We start from the raw sequence: 23,113 nt of genomic DNA on the forward strand, positions 1-23,113 counted from the left end.
TTCTAGAAAGCAGATTGGGGTAACCAGGGAAAGGGACCCATCCCACAGACCAGGCACCGGGAGGACAAAACCAGAGCGGAGAAAGAGGGACGGTTAGAGCTCCGGTGGGCTTGGGCTCTAAGTACAGTCTTGTGTGGGGTTAGTAAAAGATAAGCAATAGGCCGTGAACAACCTCAGTGCTTGGAGGCTTGGCCCGCAAGGATGAGCCCTCACTAGAAATCGGCTCACACCTTCTTGTACGTCTTTCTCTCCCCTTAGAGCAATCCGAGACGTTTAATAACCTCTCTAGTGTGCTTGGAGATTTTCAGGTCAGCCGTTTACCCTGCACCCAGGACACATCCCACCCCCAGCCACAGAAATGTGGGGGGGACTACTGGTTATTGGCCCCCACCTCTCCTCAGCCCTGGCCATCGTCCCAAACCCAAGGGCCCAAGTCAGGTCACCCAAGCCGGTAGATGCTGCTGCTCCGAGGTTCCTCGGCCACTGGGCCCCTGGAAGTGACAGGGGGATGGAGAAGGGCAGCTTCTCCGCCCCCACAGCCCCACCCACCTTCCTCCGCTGAGGGATTATCCCAGGAGGCTAGGAACGCGACCCCATTTCTCCCCATAAAAGTCCCATTTTATGAGCCAGTTTCACTGGGCCCCTCACCAAATGCTCTAAAATGAAGGAAATGTCTTAAAAGCAGTCTGAAGTGGAGGCGCTACTACTGGACCTTGGTGTCCAAGCCCGGTTGCAGCCCCACAGAAATGTCTTTTCTGGGCGGGATTGCCCTGTTGGGCCACCCGGATCTCTGGCCTCCCCGCCGCCAGCGAGCAGAGGCCGGTTGGCCGGAGCCGCCATTCCCTGGCTTTAGCGCCTAGTTAGGCTCGGACCCAGTCCGCGCAGATCAAAGTGAGCTCACGGCATTTTTATGAGATGAACTTCAGTGGCTCTTTACTTGTAATCAGACGCCTGGGTCGAAAATGCAAAAGGGAACAGCCCATCAATCCAAAAAGGAAAAGGGGTGGTGGTGGAGAGAGAGAAAGAGAGAAAGAGAACACTAGGGAGAAGAGGGGTACTGGGGTGAAAACATTCAGGTGACACATAGCAGCAGGAAGATTCTGATCACCACCACCACCAAAAAAAAAAAAAAAAGACCCTTTGCCTGCAGCAAAAATGGTCTGTGGGTCTTTTCCAGCCTCCAGGCCCCTCCATCTGCCTGTACACTTTGCCCCGATTTCCGGGGGGCCGGGAAACCTGACTCGCCTGTGTGCTGGAGCTTGATCCGAAAGCTTCCACAGTGTGGATGTGCCATGTGAGGCGAGCGTGGCCGCCTGCACTCTCCTGCCCCAGTGGGGAAGTCGCCTTCTGCTCAGGATTTCAAAGTCTCTCCCGTTTTGCTCCTCCTTTCTCTGCGGTCTCCGTGGTTCTCTTGTCTCTACAGCCAGAAGTTGAGTTACAGGAAGATTCACCAGAGATTTATCGCCTGGCTCCAAACTTGGAGAGCCCCGTTGCCAATAACAGCCGTCTATTGTCTAGACTTTTATCTCCGGGTATGGATCCTGCATTACTGAGGCTCAGGGGACACGGGTCTGGCTCTGTGGGGGGAGTGTGTGTGCCACCCAGCGCTTGCCCCTTGCCCCCCCAAAGGTTGCTGTGGGTAGGTTTAGGAAAGTGCACAAATTTGTGTGTGCTTCTGGAGCTGGGCAGGTACACCTGAGTGTCCCGGTGGGGAGGCCCAGGGTGAGGAGGGTCTCTTTGTGCCTGGGAACATTCTGGTGCATGGACTTGTGTGTTGGGTGAGAATTTGTCACGGTGCGCTTTGTTTCTGGGGGCATTTTAAGTGTTCCTGTCTGGGTTTTTGCAGGTTTTATGAACCTGCATCCGCTTGGCCTGTTTATGTCCCTTCGAAGGAGATCATCTGGTGTTTTTCAATATTGGAGCCCAGTGTGTGAGTGTGTGTGTGTGTGTGTGTGTGTGTGTGTTTGGCTTCTCTGAGAAAATGGATTTGGGTGATACCTTTCTAGTCTTGCTCCCTCAGATTCCTCTACTTACTCTAAATCACACCTCAGCCTCTGCCTTCCCCCAAGTGTCTGGCCCTGCTCTACTCCCTAAAAGTCCGGAAATCTTCCAAGCAGCTACCAATTTTCTGTCACAGGCATGAAACACATTTTTGCAGGATGAGGTCTGGCTATCTCTGTCTTTCCCACATTAGGGGGAAATGTCCCAGCTCATAAACTCCCTCACTTCCTGGGGCTCCCCTTCCCAGAGCTGAGAGGGACATCAGAAAGGGCCTCCCCAGTTCATTCCAACCTTTTAAAACACTCTCCACACCACTGGAGATAATATGAAAGCGGGCCTGTCGTGCCCTCCCTGGGACTTTCTGGTAGCAAATGTCCTCACCCTGCTCACCTCCTCAGCCCCTGGAGCTCAAGCAGTAGGACATTTGCCCAGATTAAATGTCTGTGGGAGAGACACCTATCACCTTAGATCTCCGGGTCAGGTGCTGTTTATCTAAGCTTGGATCCTTTAACACCATCAGAAATAATCAAGTCCTCCCTCTTTGTTTTTCATTATCAGGAAGCAGGGTGGGAGGGCTCTAGGCCCTGAGGCCTGGGAGCTCTACTGACCACCCCCAGTGCTCCCGGCTACTCCCACCTGGGTGTCAGGTCCTACTTTGGGTCCCTAGCAGCCCTTAGGCACTTTAGCCAGGTAGGTAAAGTGGGAGGGTACTGATCCTAGAGGCTGGTTTCCTGTTGAGAAGGGCGGATGTGACAAAATTAGGCCTTTGATGAGTATCACATTGAACCAGAAGTCCCCAGAATTGCTTTCCGAGCATTTCTCCCTTCCCTCGCCATTAGAGTTCCCATTTTAAAAGTAACAGATAGGCCTAAAAAGGGCTCTATGGGCACCGAGCAAGAGGAAATCCGCTGACAGGGCCAGGAAAAAGGAGGTGAACCCTGCACAGACACCCCTATGCTATATTCTCTCTCTCCCTCCCTCTCTCCCCACAGTGCCATCTTGCAGGGAAAAGATCTAAGATTCCACTTCAGGTTTCTTTCTCTGGCGCCTTGGCTTTCGGCTGAGCCGCCCGCTGCCCCCAGCCCGCAGCCAGCCGGGTCACCGCCACTGCCCCCAGGGTCCAGAACTCACTTTCCCTCTGGCTGGCCCGTTGGGGCGCCGCCTTCCTCTGTCTCTCCCTGCCTCCCTCCGTCCTTGAGTCTCCCACACTTCTCAGGCCAACCGATTTTGGGTATGCTCGCTTCTCCGCACCTCAGGCCTAGGCTGAGCCCGCTCCGTGCTCTAGGAGAGCGGCTGCAGGTCCGGGTCCTAGGCCCGCGCGCTTGGCTCCCAGTCCGCGCGCTTGGCTCCCAGTCCCGCCCGCTGCAGCTTCCTTTGCTAGTTGCCGGGTTAAAGCGCTTCTCTCTCGCTTTCCTGCTTCTCCTCCTTTCTCTCCGCCTCTGGATCTGCGAAATAAATAAATCCAAGCCTCCTACCTCGTCAGCCCTCCCCACTGGCGCTGCCTCACTTCTCCTCCTCCTTACGGAGTGCACCGCCTTGTTTTCAGAAGGAAATCTTATTAGACATTTAGGCTGTAAATGAACTTTTCTTTGTGATGGCTAATTTTCTTTCCAGTTCTTAAGTCCTGCTCCTTTTCCTGGTGGAGTGGAACGGATTTAGAAGTCTGCAGTAGGGGAGGGGAGTGTGGAGAGACGGAGCCCAGACTGTGATGAGAAACACGGAAGACCAAGAGATAGAGAGAGCAAAAGAGGCGTTGGGTTGGGAAGAGGAGGGTGAGAGGGAGGGAGGGAGGGAGGGAGAAAAGGAGGGAGGGAGGGAGTCCCAGCTGGCGGGAGCGGAGCCAGAGAGGGAGAGAAAAGGAGAGAAAAGTTTCCCGGAGTCTTCATTAGTTGACTTCTCTGTCCACTGCTTCCCCCAGCCGGCGGAGCTCACCCCCAATAAAGGAAGGAAGGGGGTCTTTATTTTTTTTTTTTTAAGGCCCCAAAGAATCCAGTGTTTACAAGACTAGAAATGCTACGGCCATGTCCTGGCAGAAAGAAAGGCTGAAATGGAGGACCGAAGCCTTCCTTATAAGGTACGATGCTAACTTGACCTTCACTTTGTCATGGCGACCCCCGCCCACCCAGACTGCTGCAGGCTGCCTGGCAGATCTTGCGGCCGGTGGGACCCTGGCCTCTGTCTCCCTCCTTCCTCTCTTTTGCTTTCAAATCTTTCTTTTTAAATGCCCCTCCTTTTTTTCCTTCTGTCTTTTTATTTCCTTTCTACCTTTTCCTTTTTATTTCCTTCCTTTATTTATTGTGGTTTCTCCTCCTGCCCCTTTTCTTTCACTTGTTCCTTTTATTCTTGTCTTCCTGTTTCATGGTTTCTCTTGACTCTCTTGCCTGGGTCTCCCTCCCTCTTTCCTCTCCCCTCCCCCCAGGCTTCTGGCTTCTGGTCTTCCGAATCCCAGAAACAAGAAAGCATATTTTCAGTTTTTTTACCCATCCCCATCCCAACCAACCTCCACAGTCCTAGCCTGACCTCTACCCCCATCCAGGTGTCCCTAGGGAAGAGGTCCAAGAAGGAAGGCCAAACTGGGATCAAAGGGGGCTTCACTGAGAACCTAGAGCCCACTTGGGGATGACAATGAACTTGGTTTTGGTAAGACCCTGCCTTCTTCTCACTGGCCTAAATTGCCAAATCTCTGTGACCTTAGGAGTCTTGAAATAAGGTTGAAGTCTTTCACTGTGGGGGGACATGGGGAGAACAGAGACTACTGGTCCTGAGACTAAGGGGGGAGATTTAAGTACCAAATTGTTGTTTGCCCTTCTCTGAGCTCCCAACCCCTAAAATTGTAGAGATTTCCCTTAAGACATCTGGGGAGGGAATTTAAAGAATTGGGGATTTCTGGAGATTCACACACACATAAAATAGGAAAGAGAAAGACAATCAGGACTCTCTCTCTACCTTGCCTCTTGCTGCCTTCCAGGCTGCAACAGAGCCTCCGACATTAACTCTAATCATATCTTGCACAGCTGTAAAATAAATGATATTATCGACACCCCTATAATTATCTATTATTCGCTTACTTGTGATAATTACAATACTAGATGAGGCAGGTCTATACAGACAAAGTAAAACCAAACAAATATTTTGAAAAATGAAACTGGATCACTGAGGCTTTCAAAATCTCTTAAGAATATCTGAGCTCCTGCCTAGGACCTTCTTGGTTCAGGAGTAGCCATCTTGTAGGTCACAGAGTGACATTGGGAGACCCTACTACCTCCTTTTCCTCCATATCCCATATAGCCACCCCTCTCCTTGCACTGACACCAGAGAGGATCAGACAATAAAAAGGAAATGCTTTCTCTCTCCCTCTCCCTACAATTATCCAGATAATTGCATGAATTTTTCCTTGAATACTGCTGTGTAGTTGGGATTGGGATTTCAGCAGGAAGTGCAGGGGACAGGATTCCAAATGGGGGAAGTTGAGAGGGTCCTGCGTTGTTACATTCCCAGACTTTATAGTTCTGTCTAGTGTTACATTGTTTCTTCAGGCAAAGATCTTTGTTTGCCTTCAGTCATATTTCTCCCTTCCCCCTCCCTTTCTTTCTCTCTCCCTCCCCCCTTTTTGGTCCCTTTAAAGGAGACTCAGATCATCTTGTGCTCTTAATAGATGACTATAAAAGTAAAATTAATTCCCCCCTGCCCTTTAATATCAATATCTCTTCGTTAAGTATGCACATTGGTGAGAATAAACAGAATTAAGTGTTGCAACCCAAACCAGCAATTACATTCAAGGTTGTTGTTGTTGTTTTTTTTTTTCCATGGGGTCTGGCTTATCAGGGGATGTTCACTCTGCCGCAAGATAACCAAGGGTTATTTGTATTATTATTTTTTTTTACAAGCTCATTGGGGCCTGAGCCAGCACCAACCCAGTAGAAAAAGCAACCATGAAGCCAGAGAGGGAAGAGAGCTCCAGACAGAGATGAAAAGGAACGATGCGGAGTAATGCAGAGAAAGGAGGAGGCAGCAGGTCTCAGAACGAGCAAATGTGGCAGAGAGCAAGACAGGCACTCACAGACAGGTTTATACATTTTTATTTACAATTTTTTTTTAATTTGGGGCTCAATGAAGAAAAGGGAAAATTCAGAGGAGCGGAGAGGGGAGGGAATTATCCGAGTTCCAGCATGAACGCTCCAGAAGGGGAGAAGACTGGATAAACGCGAGCGAGGAGCGATGCCAGAGCCGAATTCCGGCTCCGACTCCGGGCTGCCGCTGCCCCACACGCTGTGAGCTGGCCCTCGAAGCCCCCCCTCGTGGCCGCCAGGGCTTCCTCGCTCTCCTTATCATCTCCATCTTTATGATGAGGCTTGTTAACAAGACCAGCGATCTGGCCACGCGCATCTATCTCAGCCGCTCTCGCTTAGCCAAGCAGCGGCCGGCTCTGGGACTGGCGAGGCACTAATTAATTGATTCCTTTGGACAGTAAAATATGGCAGTGTCTACACGGAACCCATGAACAATATCTGTGCAGGGTATGAGTGCATTGTCTTTTAAAGAATTTTTCCATAGGGTGTGTCAGGTAGTCTCGGATTTTTAGCTACTAAAGAAAGACCCAACTGGGATTCATTTTTTCCGGGGCTGAAACAGTTAGCTCTGTGTCCGAAAATGCTTCAAGCTATGATTCCCTCTCTGAAAGCGTTAGGAGTGGATCTTGTTGAGAAAAACTTGGGTTCCAGAATAAACTTTCCCTGCTGCCTGTGTAGACCTGGCCAGCATGAAGGATGCTAACCCGCTGCTAAAGAACTGGGTGGGCCAGAATCCTCTCCTGGGTTGGCTGAGAGGGAGTGGAGCAGCTTTGGGGTATAAGAAGGAGGTAGAAGACCAGGTCCAGCCCTTACTTCATGCCATCTTTCTCCACTGGAGATCTTAAAAATAAATTTTAAAAAATTTAAACAAACTTTGGCTTTCAGGAACTCTGAGTGCCCAGCATACACCTGGAAGTTGCCTTTACCCCAACCTGCCTCTTACACAACTTTGCCAAGTCACTGCACTTCCCTCTCCTCCCCTCCCTTCTTAACTCACAGCCTAGAGTAATGTTCTAATATATTTATCTTAGGTCTAGAAGAACAAGTCCTGAGACACAAGGTAACTTAATTATATAATGCTCATTCCATATAGGCTGTGTTTACGCAGTCAGACCCTGCTGCAAACAGGACTTGGGATTCTAAATATAGATGCTGATTTCGGCAAGAGAGGGACTAAGGAAATCGAGATAGGAGACCACTTATATAAATAATCCATTAGACATAGAAGGGGTTTTAAAAGACAGAAATAATAGAAAAACAGAAAGACAGAAAAGAGGCTCAGCTGTTGGAGACTGTCAATGCCAATGCCTGAGCTTCCTCCCGCTTCTGTCTGTAAGACAGCCAAATAAATGTGTATTATAAATGCAATACTATGTGAGCTCAAAGAATGTACTGCAATGTATTTGGTATGCACACACCATGTAAACAAACTAATTTACAGAACATATTTTTCATACATTGGATAGATACTCAATTTATGTGTGTATAATAATATGATGTATTTTCCATGTGCTTTTTATGTGGACAGTTAATATCTGGATGCATTTTCCATGCATGATTTTATACGCCCTATGGAATGTATACATTTATGTAGCTAAACAGATGAGGACTGTATATTTCCTGTGTAGGATATACATGCAAGTGTACTGTTTATGTAAATTACGTGTGGTGTCTATCCATGCTGTGTGTAACCTTTTCCCAGAACGTTGCTTTCCCATACAAATGAAAGTGCCTTTGTATGTATGTTTTATAGAGAAATATATTTTCCATGCCCAGTATGTACATGTAATAGAGCTATCTGTGCATTTTAGACAGTTTCAATATATCGGTTATGTTGGCATTCCCGCCAAGTGTGCGTTTTCTGAAACATCTTTCCCGTGCTCCGCATACGGACTATGCATCTTTCACAGGAGCTTTCTTAGCAAGAACTGCCGGAGAGTTCCATCCGCGCAGATCTGCCCTCGAAGGAAGTTCTGCACTCCGAGACGTGGAAACTGACATAGTGAAGGCTGATCTCCTAGTCTCCAGGAAGTGCCTCTGGCTCTGAGAGGAGGGATCACCCACCCGCAGCCGGCTGGGTCACATTGGCTAAAGGTCCGGCTGTGTTTGGTCTCATCTGAGACCAGTTCCTCGTCTCCGGTGCCAGGCTCCTGGAGGCGGCACAGGCTTTAGGAGCCTCCGCCGCCGGCGGTGAGAAGCCCAGCTGGGGAGAGCGGACCGCCGCTGTGGGGACGCCGCGTGCCCAGCAGAGGGAGGGCGCTTAGCAGCCCGGCAGCGCCAGAGACTCGGGCTGTTTTCCAGGGCTCCCACAAACTGGGAGCACTCCCGCCCAGGCCCGGGGTGCTCGGGGCAGAGCGGCTGGGCGGGGCGGCGCTCGCCAGCCTCCACTGCTCCCGCCAGCAGGGGTCATCCCGTCCTTCGCGGGGGCCCCGCGGCCCTCGGGCGACGACCCGAGCGGCTGGCGGCTGTTGGGCGGAGAGCTGCGCGGGGCAGCCGAGGGCTGAGAGGCGCGCCGGGTCTCCCCTCCCGGGGGCCCTGCAGCGGACGGGAGCCGGGGCTGGGGCCGGCCGGGGACGCGGATCGACCTCCCAGAGCCCTTTCCACCCGGCCAGGCCACGGAGGGCTCCAGGCGCCCGTGTCCTCACCAGCAGCCGCCGCGCCTTTGTTTCGGAGCCTCCTCCTGAGCGGCGACCGCGAGCGCTGCGCCGGGCCACAGCGGTGGGGGGCGTTCGGGGCGGCGGGTGCCGGCCGCACGCTTGACGGAAAACCCGCAGCTCTGTCTCGACCGAGGCAGACGCCGGAAGGCGGCCACGCCGGCCTAAGGCTCGGCAGGCGCGCGGCTGCGGGATCCGGCGCCTGCAGCCCGCCGCGCGATGAATTACACCCGACCCTCCGGCGCCTCCATGTGCCCGCCGCGCAGAGAGGGTTGGGGGCTCTGGGGTGTGTTTCCCGCGCCGGCCCGGGGCCTAAAAACCGCTCCTACTTTCCTGGTAATGGCGGGGAGGATGGTGGGCAGGAGCTCCGGCCTGTCCGGAACCCAAGGCCCCGGGGGGTTTGCTTTGTTCGTAGATGGGGCTGGCGGTCCCTGCTCGGCTCCGGGTCTGAGCCATCGATCGCGCGCCGGGTTTCCGGCTGCATTAGCATCCACAGAACCCCGGCTGCCGGACCCATCTCCCGCCCGCTCGATAGCGGCTTTAAATACCGTAGCTGTGTCTATGCAGGTCAGAGTGGAGTAGAACTGGGTGGACAACAGGGGCCAGAGATGATACAAGCTTACAAATACACAACAGCAGAAATATTTTCTACCTGAATTATCCAGATAATTGTCTCCGTTTCTTGCTCTTCAAGACCCAATTAGAGACACGAGATTCTTTGTCTTAAAGTCCATGGAGTAAATTGTAGTTTGAGGGTTTAAGCCAGAAAAATAGTTGCAAAATACATGCAATCCTTGCCGAGATGCTGAATACAGCCTTGCCCTGAGTATTTGGATGGAGGCTCCAACCATGACATTCTCTTTGGCCCAGATACCCAACAATAAGTTTTTCAACCCTTAGGAGGAAGTTATAGTGTCATTCCTTCTCTGACAGTCTCCCCAGTTATTGAGTTTGGGGACCTGTGTAGACACGACCCAGCAAAGTACCTCCTCTCTCAGATCCAGAGTGTCTCAGGAATAAATCAAGGGAATAAATTAAAGGCCAGTTATTTCCGACCTCCTTAAATTCCCTCCTTTCTTTTTAGCCAGAAATGCCTTCACTGTTAATTCTTCCTATATAGATGTGTCCTAAGAATAGAGTAGTCTCATGCCTGGGTTCATTGGGATTCAACTCCTGCCCCCGCCCCCCCCCCCGCCAAATTAATTCAGACCTAGGCACAGCCCCCACCCAGTCCCTCCCCAGCTCATGGCTGCCAGAAGCTATTCTGTTCCCAGCTTTGCCTATACTCTGTGGGGACCTTTGTATGGTGAGCCCCCCAAAGCTTGGGATCTTCCTTCTTGCCCAAACCCTTCAACTTCACCAGATAAGCTGTGTGTTAGGAGCAAAAGGAGAGTGGGATTCAATTTAAATTTGTTAGTTTTTCTAGTTGCAGGAGTAAGGAAAGAAAGGGAGAGAGAGAAAGATTTCCAGCCAGGTGTTGTGGCTTGGACTCTGCTTTTCCAAAGCAGGCCCAGGAGGGTGGAGAGGGAATCTGGTGGAGACTCCCTGGTTGGAACCAGGCTGTGAGAAAGGGAAATTCAGGGGCCAGATGCACAAGGGTAGAGGCAGAGGGAGGATGTCACACCCAGAATGAAAGGGTGAAGTGGAGGTGCAGAGGGCCCATGGGCTTTGCTGGAACCCAGACTCTGGCTTCCACCTGGGCCTCTCTCTGGCAAGGTAGGCCCAGAGGCAATCTGGCCGAGAGAGAGGAAGTCTATTTCGCCAGCTCCAAGGGGCCTTTAGTCCCATATCTAGTCATTTTGCTGTGCTCAGAATGTGCTCTCGGGGTTAAGCCATGGGGTTAGAAGTGTGCTTTCACCAGCCCCTGCCCCATATCCCAGGGCATTCTTGCCATCCTTGCCCCAACCTGCTTGAGCCCCTACCCTGGTTTCACTTCCTGGAGATCCTGCAGCTCAGACTTCCTCTTTCAGGCCCTGAAGGTGGTTTCAGCCTCCTCTGGGCTGTCTATGTTATTTTTATGGCCCCATGACTCCTCAGATATCCCTCTCCTCCCCCCTAATCTTCTATCCCCCAATTTTCTCTCTGCTAGTAATTGCTTGGGACCAGAGATGGCAGCTCATCAACAGATCTTTGTTGCTCGTATATTTTTGTTGCCCTTGCACCATTCTTCCTTTATCATTATACATTTATTATTTTTATTATTCACCTGAGCTGGAGACAATCAAATGGGAGAGCTGCTAGGAATGGGGATCCCATTCTTTTCTTTCTGGGCAGAGGAGACCATGTGTGGGGACTCAGTTTAAAATTATTTCTCAAAAAAATCACATCATCATTCGGTCATGTTTTAATTATTATTATTAATATTAATATGATGAAGCAACTCTGTACAAGGACTATATAAAGGGAAAACGTGCTAGAGACAGACGTTTGAATAGGAGGGCACACTACAGAGAGCTGGGAAGGGCATCTACCCACAGAGACTACACTAGGTACTAGCAACGGATACAGAGAACAGGACACAGATTGACAGAGAAGCTCACAGAAGTCAAGTTTAAAGCGACAGGAAGAGAATATTGCATATCTTTGTACCCCCACCCCTTTTGGAGTGTTCTGGTCTCTTTTTTCTACCAGGCTGTAGGAATCAGGCTGGAGTGGTGAAGCTTGAATCCAGCACCCCAGAGCCCACAATGTGGGGGGGGGGCGCTGCATGAAGGGGTAATGGGTGACCAGGCAAAGGGTAGAGTGCCACGTACCCAGGGTCAACCCAGAAGGGATTGTGCAGACAGCTGGAATGATGCTGATTTCTGCAAACTGGTACATAGGTGAAACAAGTTTACCGTCAGTAGGGAAGTGTGTCAGGTGCCCAGCGGGGGATGAGGGCAAGTGATTGTATGGCCACTCTGCAGGGCTGTATTTGGGGACATGAGGCTGCCTGCTTACAAGTACAGTCAGGAAAGTGGCATAGGCCCCGTGGGAGTGCTGGGCTCAGCTGTGCCTGTGTTTGCCCATGCCTCTGCACAATCCTGTATGGGGGACCTGAAGCTGTGTGCTGGTGGGAGAGTGGGAGGCTCTGGGGATTGCCTTTTGAGGGTGGGTTAGGGGACACTCTTCCCAGGCAGGAAGAATTCCAAGCTAGCAGGCCAGTTCACACTGTGCATGCTGGGCTTAACTCCCATCAGTCCCCTCTTCTCACCTTCTTACTCCTGGCAAGGGTGAGTCAGCAGAGGGGGACGTCCAGGGGCTCTCACCAAGAGTGCAGGAAGGTGCGGCGGGGCTTCTTCACTGCCTCTCTCTCCTAAGCTAGCCTAGATCTATTGGACTGGGGCTGGGGCCTGAAGGGGGCTATGAATAAAATGTCCTGGGCTGAAGAAGCCACTCTGGCTTCCAACCAGTTCTGGGGATGTGCCCCTCCTGCTCTGGTCCTCCTACTAGGAGGCTCGCCATCTAGGGTGAGGCCCAGGCAGCGGATCCTGAGACAAAGGGCAACGCTGGGGCCGGGTGGAGTGGGGGTGGGTAAAAGAGAGAAAGGAGTTGTGTGGGGGGCAGCAGCGCCCCCTCCTTCATTGTCACCGGCCTGGGAAACCCGGGCTGAGCTGGGGCCTCCGTGGCCGGTAGCCGCTTTAGGGGCAGATTCTCCTCCTGCCTCGTAAATTATGCCGGTCCAGCCTCTGGCCGGCCGTGACCGTGAACGCCAGCGGGGAAGGGAGAATCAGCCGCGGTAGCCGTGGCTGCCAGAAACTCTCCCGGCCAATCAGTGCTAGGTTCGCAAGCCTCTTTCACAGCCTCTTGGGCTTCCTGGTGGGCCAGGTGGGGGTCCCTGGGGTGGTTACTAACCCTGAGGCTGCATCCGCTCAGCTCGCAATCCCGTGCTTGCGGCTTCCGGTCCGCAGCCGCCTAGGCGGCAGGAAGAGTGGATGGCTGCACACCTGTGAGCGAATGGGAGGGCAGGGCCATCGGGAGAAGGAACCAGGAGACTTTTCCAGCAGGCTGCCCTAGAGGGGACATAAGGCTGATGATCTCCCTGTCCGCAGCCAGGTCTGCCAAACGTGCTTGCACCTCTGCCTGTTCCATTTCCAGGCCTAGAGGACCAGACCCCAGTGGACTTGAGCATTACTGATCACTCTGTTCTCCCAAACTGCACTTCCTCCTACCCTCCCAGAGCTACCCTAACCCCTTCCAATCTCTCCACCGACCCTCCACTCTTGCTGCCTCCTCTCTCCCTCTCCTAACCCCAGCTACTGGGACTTTGGGGAGACTTGGTTTCACTGTCTCCACTTTTGCCTACCGCAGGCTGGCTTAAGACCAAGGAAGGAGATCGGGGGAGAGGGGTTGGGGGGCAGATTACCTTTCCCCCAGATCCTCAGACGGAGGCCAAATGCCCCAGTTCCACTGCAAACCAGCCCCTCCCCAGCACCTCAGCCTTCCCTGTCCCTATCCCCAGCCTGCAGCTCCTCTCTCCCTGGTTGGGTTCTTCCCTTCTCTCTGGGACCTGGCAGGGCCTGCTGAGGGGTGTGTGGGAGGGAACCACAAACAAAACAGACAAGAGGATGTCCAAGGAGCGCCTGCCAGAGATGCCTGGCGTTCTAAGCGGGGACTGTGTCCCAGGCAGCGCCCCCTCTTGCTCTCTGTCAGAGACAGGCTCAGTCCGGGGCCGGTGCCCGTGTCTTGCCCCCTAAAAGAAGGAGAGAGCTTGCTCCCTCAACAGAAGTCTTTTCTTTTTCATTCTCCGGTTCTGAAACCAGATCTTGACCTGCTGGTCACTAAGATTCAAGCGGTCTGAGAGTTCCCTCCGGCGCTGCCGTGTGATGAACTCGTTCACCAGAAATTCCCCCTCCAGCTCCGCCAGCTGCAACTTCGAATAGGGCTTGCGCTTCTTCCGGGAGCGGCTGTGGATCGGGTACCAGGGCGCGCCTGGGTGGAGACGAACCGGCAGCGTTGGCCAGAGGACCAAGAGGTGACAAGCCCAGTGCCCTCGGTCCTTCCCCAGCCCTTTTCACCTTGGCCTACAGCCCACCCCTAGGCCCTGGCTCTTCTGTCTCATCCCCTCACTTGTACACAGATCCTCATCCCCATCAACTCCCCCACCTTCATCATTCTCTTTTTCCCCTTTCACTCATCCTTGCCTCCTCAACCCTACCTCCCACTGTAGTATCTCTGACCCTTCTGGGTTCCGATCCCCTCATTTCTCCCCAAACCTCTTCTTCTCTCGGATATCCTGGCCCCTTCTTTTCACAATCTCCAGGATGGGGTCCCTGATCAGCTAGAACAGATAGGAGCAAGTGGCCAGAGTAAACCGGGTCCACTGGCGTTTCTTGAAAAGAAAAATGTAGGTAACGGAGCCTGTGTGAAGGCGGAGGGAGAGGCCCTAAAGAGAGGGACCAAGGTCTCAGTCCCCACCCCAGGCATGGGGAAATGTCGGTCAGAGTCCCCTTCTCCGGAGTTCCCTGCCCCCTCCAGCCGCAGGTCGGCGAAAAGGGGACTCTGTGCAGTTCTTTTATGGGGATATTTACATGTTTATAGGCGCCCCCCCACCCCGTACTTCTTTTTAAAGGAAGCCCTTCCTCACCACACATTCTGTCACCCCAGGCGGCCCTAGCTCAGTCCTACACTGCCCGCCCCCGGAGAGCTGTCCGGTCCTGAGTACGCCTCACGAGTGGGCTGGGGTCCTTACCGCTGGCCGAGAGCCCGCCGCCGGGGTTTAAAGGAGATACCAAGCTGCCCGGGTCGCCCGCGCCGGCGCCCTTGTTGCCCTCGTTGAGCAGGGACGAACTGGAGTCGGATTCCAGTGACTGGCACGAGGGTGGGTCGTGAGGGGGTCCCGCGCCACCGTCGCCACCGCCGCCGCCGGCCGCGTAGTCGTACTTGAAACCGAGCGCGGGCGGCCCCGACGGCTCCAGCTGCAGCAACGCTGCCCCCGGCCCGACTCCCGGGCCCGGCTCGCGCCCGCGCTCCTCACGCTTCAGGCCCCCGCCGCCGCCCTCCGCGCAGGGCTCGCGGTAGTAACCCTTGCTGTCCTCCACTCGCGCCAGCTCGCACGTGCGGCCAAAGGGCGGGTTGAGCGACACCGGGCTGCCGAGATAGGGCTGCGGGTAGCCATTGCAGGGCTCCGCCGACGGCCAGGGCAGCGAGCACACATTGTCGCGGCGCGGGTAGGACAGCGAAGGCAGCCCTGGCAGCTGCGCCCCGGACGCGCGGAAGTTGGGGAAGTAGAACGTGTCTCCCGTGTGGATGTTCACCAGCGGCCCCACAAACCCGGGATTCAGGAGATTATGCTCGCCCATTTCCGCGGGGCCCGACCGGCAGCTTCTACTTTATTGCTATCTGACATTAAACATAGTTAAACCTGCACCAGCCACCCATTGGCCATCCAGCTCACGTGGGCCCCGCCGCCAGGGGGATGGGTGGGGACAGCGAATCCCCCACACCCCGCACCAACTCCAACTTCCCCTTCCCCACTCGGGGTGGGGGGGACAAAATGCTGGGGCAGATTTATTCGCTGGATTCTGGTTTTTAAAAATATCATATAAAACCTAATGCAGAGAGTGAGGCAATCGCCGGACACGGGGCAAGAGGGAAAAAGCCACACCAAAAATACCCACACATCTGCACTTCTGCACCATGCACTCCCCCCCCCCCAGATGTATTATCTTCTCGCCAACAGCTGGCCAAGCACAGCCTGTCCCTCTTTAATTAGCTCCTTTATTAACTAAAACCGTTGGAATTTACAATATCTCCCCAATAAATTACTATTAGATATTGTGTCATATAAAGTTTACTGGCTGTTTAAGGAGACGGATGAGCCCTTTGGCTCTGGGTTTATTTACAGTAGAGGCAAAGTGGGGGTAAGGACAGATTTTCCTGCCACTGTCTTTCCCAGCCCTGCCGCTGCTGTGCTCCTCTTCCTCAGCTCTTTCTCCTCAGGAATTTTGGGAGGCACTTGGGGTCCTCTCCTCTAGGAAGGACTATGAGAGAATTATTAATGCTGGGTATTCCTCGCCCCTGGAGCTGGGAGCCACTCCAGCCTCACACTTTCACTCACCCTTAGAGGAGGGACGCAGAAAGGAGGCAGAAGAAGCCAAAAAAAGGAGGTGCCTGACTCTAGGTGGACCTGACTACCTGCTCCTGAAAATCTGGGGGCCTGAACTACTCTTGCCTTTGACTTCTGTGGGTCAGATGGGCTTCTGGGGGTCTTCCAGAGTCTTTGCAGCAAGAGGCTCTGGGACCTCATTAGGGCTTGGCTGGCCTGAGAGGCTCAGGACTCCCACAGCAGAAGACACCCCCACACACCAGAACCAGCCCCGCCTGCTGCTGGGACCATCAGATAGCAGTGCCAATCCCTGTAGGTATGCTGGGAGTGAGGGAGAGGACTCCGGAGAATTACCTTGTTGGGGTTTAAAATTATATTTATGGTGCTAACCTCAGCAGCTCCTTCCGGACAAGGTTGAGAATTCAACGCTGGCCGTTGATGAGATTAATCGACACCTGGAAACCACAAACCCATCCCAAGCAAGTCCACAGAACACAGATAAGGAGATTAAAGTGAAAACCAAAACAAAGCCTTCAAAACTAGATGTATTCTATTGGTGTCTGGTAGGCAAAATACTCAGATTTCTATTTGCTTGTTCCAAGCTCCTATACAATGCATGGCTTTGAGTAATATAGGGTAAAGTAGATAGTTCAGCAAACGTCTAAATGCGGAAAACACCAGAAAACCTAGAGAAATTTGGAGAAACCGAGAGTCTCCGCAAGAATATGGCAGAAAGAAACCCATGTAGGTGAAAGTTAAGTATCTGAGAATGAGCCGAAGCTACAAAAGCAAACCGAAGCCGAAGATTCTCATCTCCCTTTTTCTCTCTCTCCTCTGCAGAACGCGGCAGAGAGAAAAGCAGATTCTTTAAATTCCACAGCTCGCCGGGCGATTTCATATCCCCAACCAGAACTGCTCCCTCGGACAGAAATGTGTCCGCACGAGCGAGCGTCGCCCAGCCCGGCGCAGCTCAGGGCTCGCAGCGCGGCGCCCGCCCCTCTTCCACTTCCCCTTCCCTGCCCGGACCTCCGGGCGGTCCGGCCAGGGCGCCCCCGCCCCTGGGAGCCCGATCCGCGCCAGGCACTCGCCGGGCCAACTTGCCGGAACCGAGTCCGAACGGTGAGATGCTAGCCCCGCGCAGTCACCTCCAGTCAGAACGGCGCGAGCCAGGGCGCCGAGCGGCGGGCAGGAGACCGCCTGGACTGGCCTTTTTGTGCTTAATTGATTAAGGGGCTGCGCGGCTGCAGAAAGGAGCATCCCTGAGCTGCAAATTCCACGTCACAGCATCTCTAGCATCTTATGCATGCCCCCGTTTCCAGATGCATTAATGAGCACCACTGAAAATTTAATTTTTAAAAATTTTATTTGGGGGTTATTTTGGTAATAAAGATAAACAGGGTGTGACTTGAATATTGTTGCTGTTTTCTATCAGAACACTGCACCGGCTGCAAGGTATCCGGGCCTCCAGGCCTCTGTGCTCCGCGGCTATTGTTGGTATGAGGGTCGCGGAGCTGGGCTGTGCACAGTCATCCCTAGTCCTCGTGGGGTAGAGGCTTCTCCCCATCCTCTTTTACCCTTCCAGATGACTCCAGTCTCCCAGAAAGGGGACCCCAGGAGGAAGGTCCCTGACTCTCCTTGTCCCTTTCTAGCCAGAGAACCTTCAGCCCACAGCCCAGCACACTGCCCTCCAGCCAGGCCCCGGAGCACACAGAGCAGCGGCCACCGGGCGGCAGAGGCAATGCCCGGGAAACTGAGAACAGAGGGAGGGCTTTCTTCTTCCAGGAACACAGTTTCTCCCCCTCCGATTTGGCCCCATCCGAAAAGGGCATTTTCCCCCAGGGGTTGCCACTCTGTGGACAATGGCACACGCACAAACCCCTCTTCGCAGCGTGCAGCTGACCCTGATTTCCGCTCAGTGAGAGCTGCGGGGAACCTTCAGCAACGTTCACATCCCCAGTGTTCTGCTCCTCGAGATCCATTGTGAGCCTAGGGGTTTCCAGAATCCCGGCGCGGACACAGGCAATCTAAGTGCACCACCGCGGATCTGTCCACCTTTAAGGCACCGCACCGCACACGCCGCTCAGCCCCCTCTTTAACCCGGGCGCCCACAAGCGGGCCCCCGAGCGCGGCGCCCAGCCTGGGTCCCCGGGGCCGGCGGGAGGCTCGGGTGCAAAGCTTCAAATTTAAATCCGGCCACGGCGGGAGCCGCCTGCCAAGAACCTACTGGGGCTCAGGAAGGGGATCTGGGAGGGACTCGCAACCCAAAGCGCTGGGCAGCCGCGTCTAGCCGAGTTTTATCCACCGGCACTTCGCAGCCCACACGCAAAACTATAATTGGCCAGATCCAGGCTCTGGAACTGCTGAGAGCTCTGTGCGTCTGCTCTCCCGCACATTCGTCAAATCCCAAGGTTTGAAGAGGCGGCCTGCCTGCTGGCCATTGAGCCTCCAGCTCCTGCTGCAGCTGGCCTGGCTCAACCATGCCCCGCTCATTAACTCAGGGGTTAATTAAAACTGAAGGCTAGGATGTGGCCCCAGGCTTTCCTTGAAGACCCGAGGCAGCCCTCCTGCTCCTGCACACCCACCAGCTGGCTGTCCCACCGCCTCTCCTGCACCTTCTGTCTGTGCCTTCATCCCTCCCGCATCTTCGCGGCCTCTGCGAGAGGCCTCGAGTCCCTGCCAAGCCCAGCCCGGCGGCAGGAGTTATTATAACATCCATGCCCGCTCTGGTGGCAGGGGCAAGGCGGCTGCGGGAGGCTCAGGCCACCATGGAGAGGCTGTGAACTGCCGGGAGTTGGCTCCCCCGAGGACCCCAGGTCAGAAGTACTCCACACGGTGCTGCCTTCTCCATGGTCAGTGGAGAGGCCACAGCGGCCCAGTTCAAGGTCACTGCCTAGTTTGCAGAAAGCGGTTCTGCCCCGTATGCAAATGAGGCAGGGCCTGGGACACTGACGGAGTGTGAGTAGGAACTGAGCAGACGTTGAGAGGGGAGATGAAGGGCGGCAGATGAGGAAGGACTGCCCCCCCCACCCCGCCCGACCCTACAGTCTTCTCTGTTTCGTTCTTTTGAGGCAGCTCAGGCTTGGTACAGCCTCTTTGTTGGGTTCAGACAAGGCTGAGGGGTGGGAAGGGGTGCTCCGCCACCTTTTTCTTTCCTTTGCTAACTCCTCCAGGGGTTGGAGCCCACCTGGCTGCCAGCCACCCCTCCGGGTGTCCGGGGATTTCAGAGGAAGCATGGGAGATCCCTGCTCCAGGTGCTGCCTTCTAGGCATCTGCAGCCTGGAGTGGGGAGGGGGTGCGTCAGAAGAACCTGGGGTGGGGGGTCTAGTCAGGCTTTCAGGCTCACACAATCTGCCTGGGGTCTGCAGCGTCCTTACCTCCAAACTTTCTGCGGCATCTCTGGGGCCCTCCCTCCATAAGACCCCAGCCTGATTGCCACTCCGGAAGGGAGTGGGGTTGGGGGTCCCAGGCGGGAACATCTGGGAGACCACCTGAGCATCCCTAAATGGGCCCACTCCCCCCAGTTTCTCTGTCCTTTCAGCGCGTTAATAGTTAAATAGTTTCCCGACTCTGACATTTTCCCCCTCCGCCAGCAGAGGATCTCCTCCGCCTAGTGAATTACTGAGTGTCAGGAAAGGTGTGGGGACCGAGTTAAAACACACGCGCGCACACACATACACACACACACACACACACACATCAAACGCCACACCCACAGCCGCCTGCACCGTATCCGGGAGCCCCGGGCCTGGTCTCTGCGACCTCGAAGCTCGGTATGGGGGGAGACTGCCCAAGTGCCCTCTGCCCCACAGCCAGAGGCTCGCTGTGACCATGGCCTGTCGCCAGGCCTAGCACTGGGGAGAGGCTGAGATCTATTTGGGGTCTACTCTCCCCAGCCTCTACAAATCCCAAATCCAAGCCCCCATTCCCGGGGAGGCGGGGCGCGGGTGGACTGAAGTGGGGGCAATCGGCCTGGCGGGTGGAGGTGGGAGGATGTGCGGCTAACCTTGAGGCTGGGTTGGAAGAGCGGGGGTCTACTTACCTTTGGAGACAGAAGAGGCTCAGAAGGGTGCGGGGCGGGGTTTCTTAGCCTCTAGAAACCCTCTGGGTGCCCCCTCCCCAGGGCCGCGGCAGGCCCAGCCTCGGTATCCGAGGAGGGCGGGGCGGAGGAGGCGGAGGGAGCCGCCAGCGGTAGGCGCGCGGGAGCCGAGTTACAGAACATCTCTGGAGAGGCCGCCTTTTATGGGCGTTATTAGCGCCCCTGTCTAGACTGGAGACGACACCTCCTCTGTGTGTAAACAGAGGCGGCGGGCTCTGGCGGGAAGGGGGATGGCGCGTCGAGGGGGCGAGCGGCCCTCCCCTTCTCTGGCCACCGGAAGATCAAGGCCTTTTCCACCCTGCCCCCCTTCCCTGTGCTCCCTGTGATGTCAAGGTCAGAAAGACCTAGTCACGGTCAAGGCTAAAAGAGGAAGAGCCTGGTTGGTTGCGAAAAGACTCTGGCCCCCTCCTCCTCCCAGAAGCCCCTCGCTCCCCAAGGCCCCTCAATCTTCCACCAGCGCAGGTCTGGATACACATCTGCCTGAACCAGCACTTGGAGTTTTTTGAGGGGTGGGCTCCCGGCACCATCCAAGTTCCGCACAGGTGGATCCTAGGGTGGGGAGCTCGGTTTTGAATTGGGGAACCTGCCGCAGGATTCCCAGGTCCAGTCCTCCGAGAGATGGAGAATGTCCCAGGGCCTGCCCCTGCCTCACACCCACACTGGCCTGCTGATCCCCTGGCCTGTGGATCAGCCTCAGGAGCAGACGGTCTGGAGACAGTCCTGGAGGGATCTCCCCGAGAACTGCTGGCCTTGCTCCCTCAGGTGGGTTCTTAGCCGTGGGACTACAGGCTGAAAAGCCCATTCTGCCTGCCCTAGGTCTGGGGACTAAGATGTGGGTGGGGAAGGGATTTTCCCCCAAGTCCAGGAAAGGATCTGAGCTCTCCCTGGCAGCTTGGTAGAGTGACCTCCAGATGGAGAGTCCTATGAGTCTCCAGCCCAGCCAGGTCCCTCAGTCCTGGCCTGGGGTGGGTGGGGGTAGCCATGGGGTGTGGGGAGTGACCTGGATTGTGAGAAATATCACTGGAGCCCCAGTCCCAGAGGAGAAAGACCATCTGTTTCCAGGGCCTCTGCTCTTAGCCCTTCACACCTCTTATGTCCCCCTACCCCATTGTATACAGTGGAGTCTTGCTCTCAGATCAGTGCTCGAAGATTGACCTTGGAGAGAAAATCTTCTCACATATTTGAATGAAGAAAAGTAAATACGCTCTATACCCTGAGATGACAACGTTCCTACTTACATGCTTACACACACATGGGAAAATCTCCACTGGTCGAAAGCTCTCTCCACACACACACACACACACGCACATGGGTGTGCACGTGCACAGATAAACCATCACAGGAATGTCTCAGAGTCCCCAAAGAGAATGCCAGCTCTTGGAGGAAGGAAAGGTAAGGGACCAACACAACCAGGAATGAGAATAATACATTTTCCCATCTTTGCCTCCCCAGAATACACACTCGCCCACTACCTGTCTCATACAAGAGTTTGATTCTTGTGCTTGCTTACTCTTATGGGAGAGGAATCTCCAGAATTGATCCAGACATGATAATCCTCCAAAAACCATTCAGACATACTTAATCCAATGTAAGAGATGGTCCTAAACACCCCTGGCACACCAGGGCTCCCAGGGACTTCAAAGGGACTGCCGTCTTTGCCTGGGTTTTCAGTGTCCCAGTGCAACTCCAAGGAGCCTGCATGAGCCTTCTCCTTTTTTCCATCGCCCCCTTCTGGGGCCTTAGGGAGGGTCTTTCTGTATGGGAAGACTCGCTCATTAGACTCTCTGTGAGTTTGTGTGAAGAAGTAGAGAGAGCCCATCCCTTGGAGAACTCTAGACTTGTCTTTCCCTACAGTCTCCAACTTCCTCTTTATCGACAGCTGTCATGGGACAAAGCCAATGTACCCGCGAGTGAAGAGAGATGGGGGCCCATATCAAGAGAGCCCCAGGCTTCTGCTCTGCTCAGTTTCTTTTTCTGACACACATAGTTAATTTTCAACTCTTTCCATCCTAGGAGAGACTCAGGGTTTTGGGAAGAGGTGAAGCTGGCAGGTGGTGAGAGAAGGGAAGATGGAATTAAGAATGAACCTTATTCCTGGGAGGTTCACCTATACCCCCTAACCCCTCACTTCCCAGCCTGTGATTCTCTGATAGTTAATAGAGTTGAAATGGAGTAAACCGGGACTGGCAGGCACAACAGTAGCAGAATCTCTATGGAGGATAAATTCTTCAGGTTGTCTCTCTTTCAGACTGCACGGTGTGCGTGTGTGTGTGTGTGTGTGTGTGTGTGTGTGTGTGTGTTTCACCCCCAGAAATGTTTATTTAAATAAGCTTGTAAGAACTTCAGCCATCAGGCAAAGTGGGACCGGAGAGCTCTGATTTCCAACCCAATGCCTCCAGTCTTTCTGTGTCTCAGGAGAGGAAAAATATTATATATAAATAAAAATTGCTGCAGTAAAGATTTAATCTGAGATAACATTGTTTTAGGCTATATTGCTTTTTAAAAGTCTCTTAACCTGACAACTTAACGATCTCATTAACTCAGCCAGATAGGGAGATAGGCACGACCGACGCGACAGGGAAAACAAATTAATGGCAGAGTCTACATGGCTCCTGGCGGCCTAGAAGTCTGTGGTCCCCAGGAATGCTGGAAAATAAAGGTGGGCTTGGCTTATGAACAGGGCAGGGGGCAGGCAAGGGGTCCTAGCTGCTGGATATCTCTGCATAAATTGATGGAGAAGAAAAGAGAACAGCCTAGGAGTGCTGAGTTTGCGGCTGCCACCCAGCAGGACAGGCTGTGCCGACGCCTTCCCTGCCCCAGTCCTAGCCCTGCGCTGGCCTGAGCGACTGCAGACCATCTGGGGGCAGTAAGGCCCCAGGAGTCCAAGATTAGCTCCCCACATGGCTAATCTTGGACTCCTGGGGCCTTACTGCTACCACCACAGTGTCCAGTTCCAGCTGGCTGGGTGCTGCCTTCTTAGCTCCGAAATTTGGATGTGAGTCCCAACCGGTAACTGAAGTCCACAGGCAACGTACTTTCTCACTCACCTGCTTCCAGGCCTTCCCATTCGCAGATTACATCCTTCTCTCCCCAACATACACTCCTCTATTCTAAAGGAGTTTTCTCGTAGTTAGATCATCACAATAATGCAAATAATTCACTTTAAGAACGTGAGTGAAACAAAATATGAGTTTGAAATTTATGCAGCTGGGGGTGATGTCTACACTCTTCCCCTTGCCCATTCTGGCTGAGTCTGGGCAGCAAA

At 54.0% G+C, this 23,113-nt stretch overlaps 1 protein-coding gene and 1 long non-coding RNA gene across 2 annotated transcripts; one reads left to right on the forward strand and one right to left on the reverse strand.

Moving 5' to 3' along the window:
* Positions 1–3,821: 3,821 nt before the first annotated feature.
* LOC116878799 lies at positions 3,822–6,093 on the forward strand. Its single transcript, XR_004384884.1, has 2 exons — positions 3,822–4,075; positions 5,889–6,093. It is a non-coding gene; the product is annotated as an uncharacterized LOC116878799 (long non-coding RNA).
* A 7,304-nt stretch (positions 6,094–13,397) lies between these two features.
* On the reverse strand, positions 13,398–15,006 carry HOXC12 (homeobox C12). Its single transcript, XM_032876539.1, has 2 exons — positions 14,397–15,006; positions 13,398–13,636 (listed from the first exon to the last, which is right to left on the reverse strand). The coding sequence occupies exons 1-2, from the start codon at positions 15,004–15,006 to the stop codon at positions 13,398–13,400; spliced, it is 849 nt and encodes a 282-aa protein (XP_032732430.1).
* Between the last annotated feature and the right edge of the window lie 8,107 nt (positions 15,007–23,113).

The sequence above is a fragment of the Lontra canadensis genome, unplaced genomic scaffold (assembly GCF_010015895.1).
Source record: "Lontra canadensis isolate GAN:19392208 unplaced genomic scaffold, GSC_riverotter_1.0 scaffold59, whole genome shotgun sequence".
Lineage (NCBI taxonomy): Eukaryota > Metazoa > Chordata > Mammalia > Carnivora > Mustelidae > Lontra > Lontra canadensis.

What these genes read in the sequence shown, in the direction of transcription:
- HOXC12 (XM_032876539.1), bottom strand. Translation starts at nt 15,006, where the DNA reads ATGGGCGAGCATAATCTCCTGAATCCCGGGTTTGTGGGGCCGCTGGTG. An exon ending in CGGCGGGCTCTCGGCCAGCG is followed by an intron (nt 13,637 to 14,396) that starts GTAAGGACCCCA and finishes GTCTCCACCCAG; the next exon opens with GCGCGCCCTGGTACCCGATC.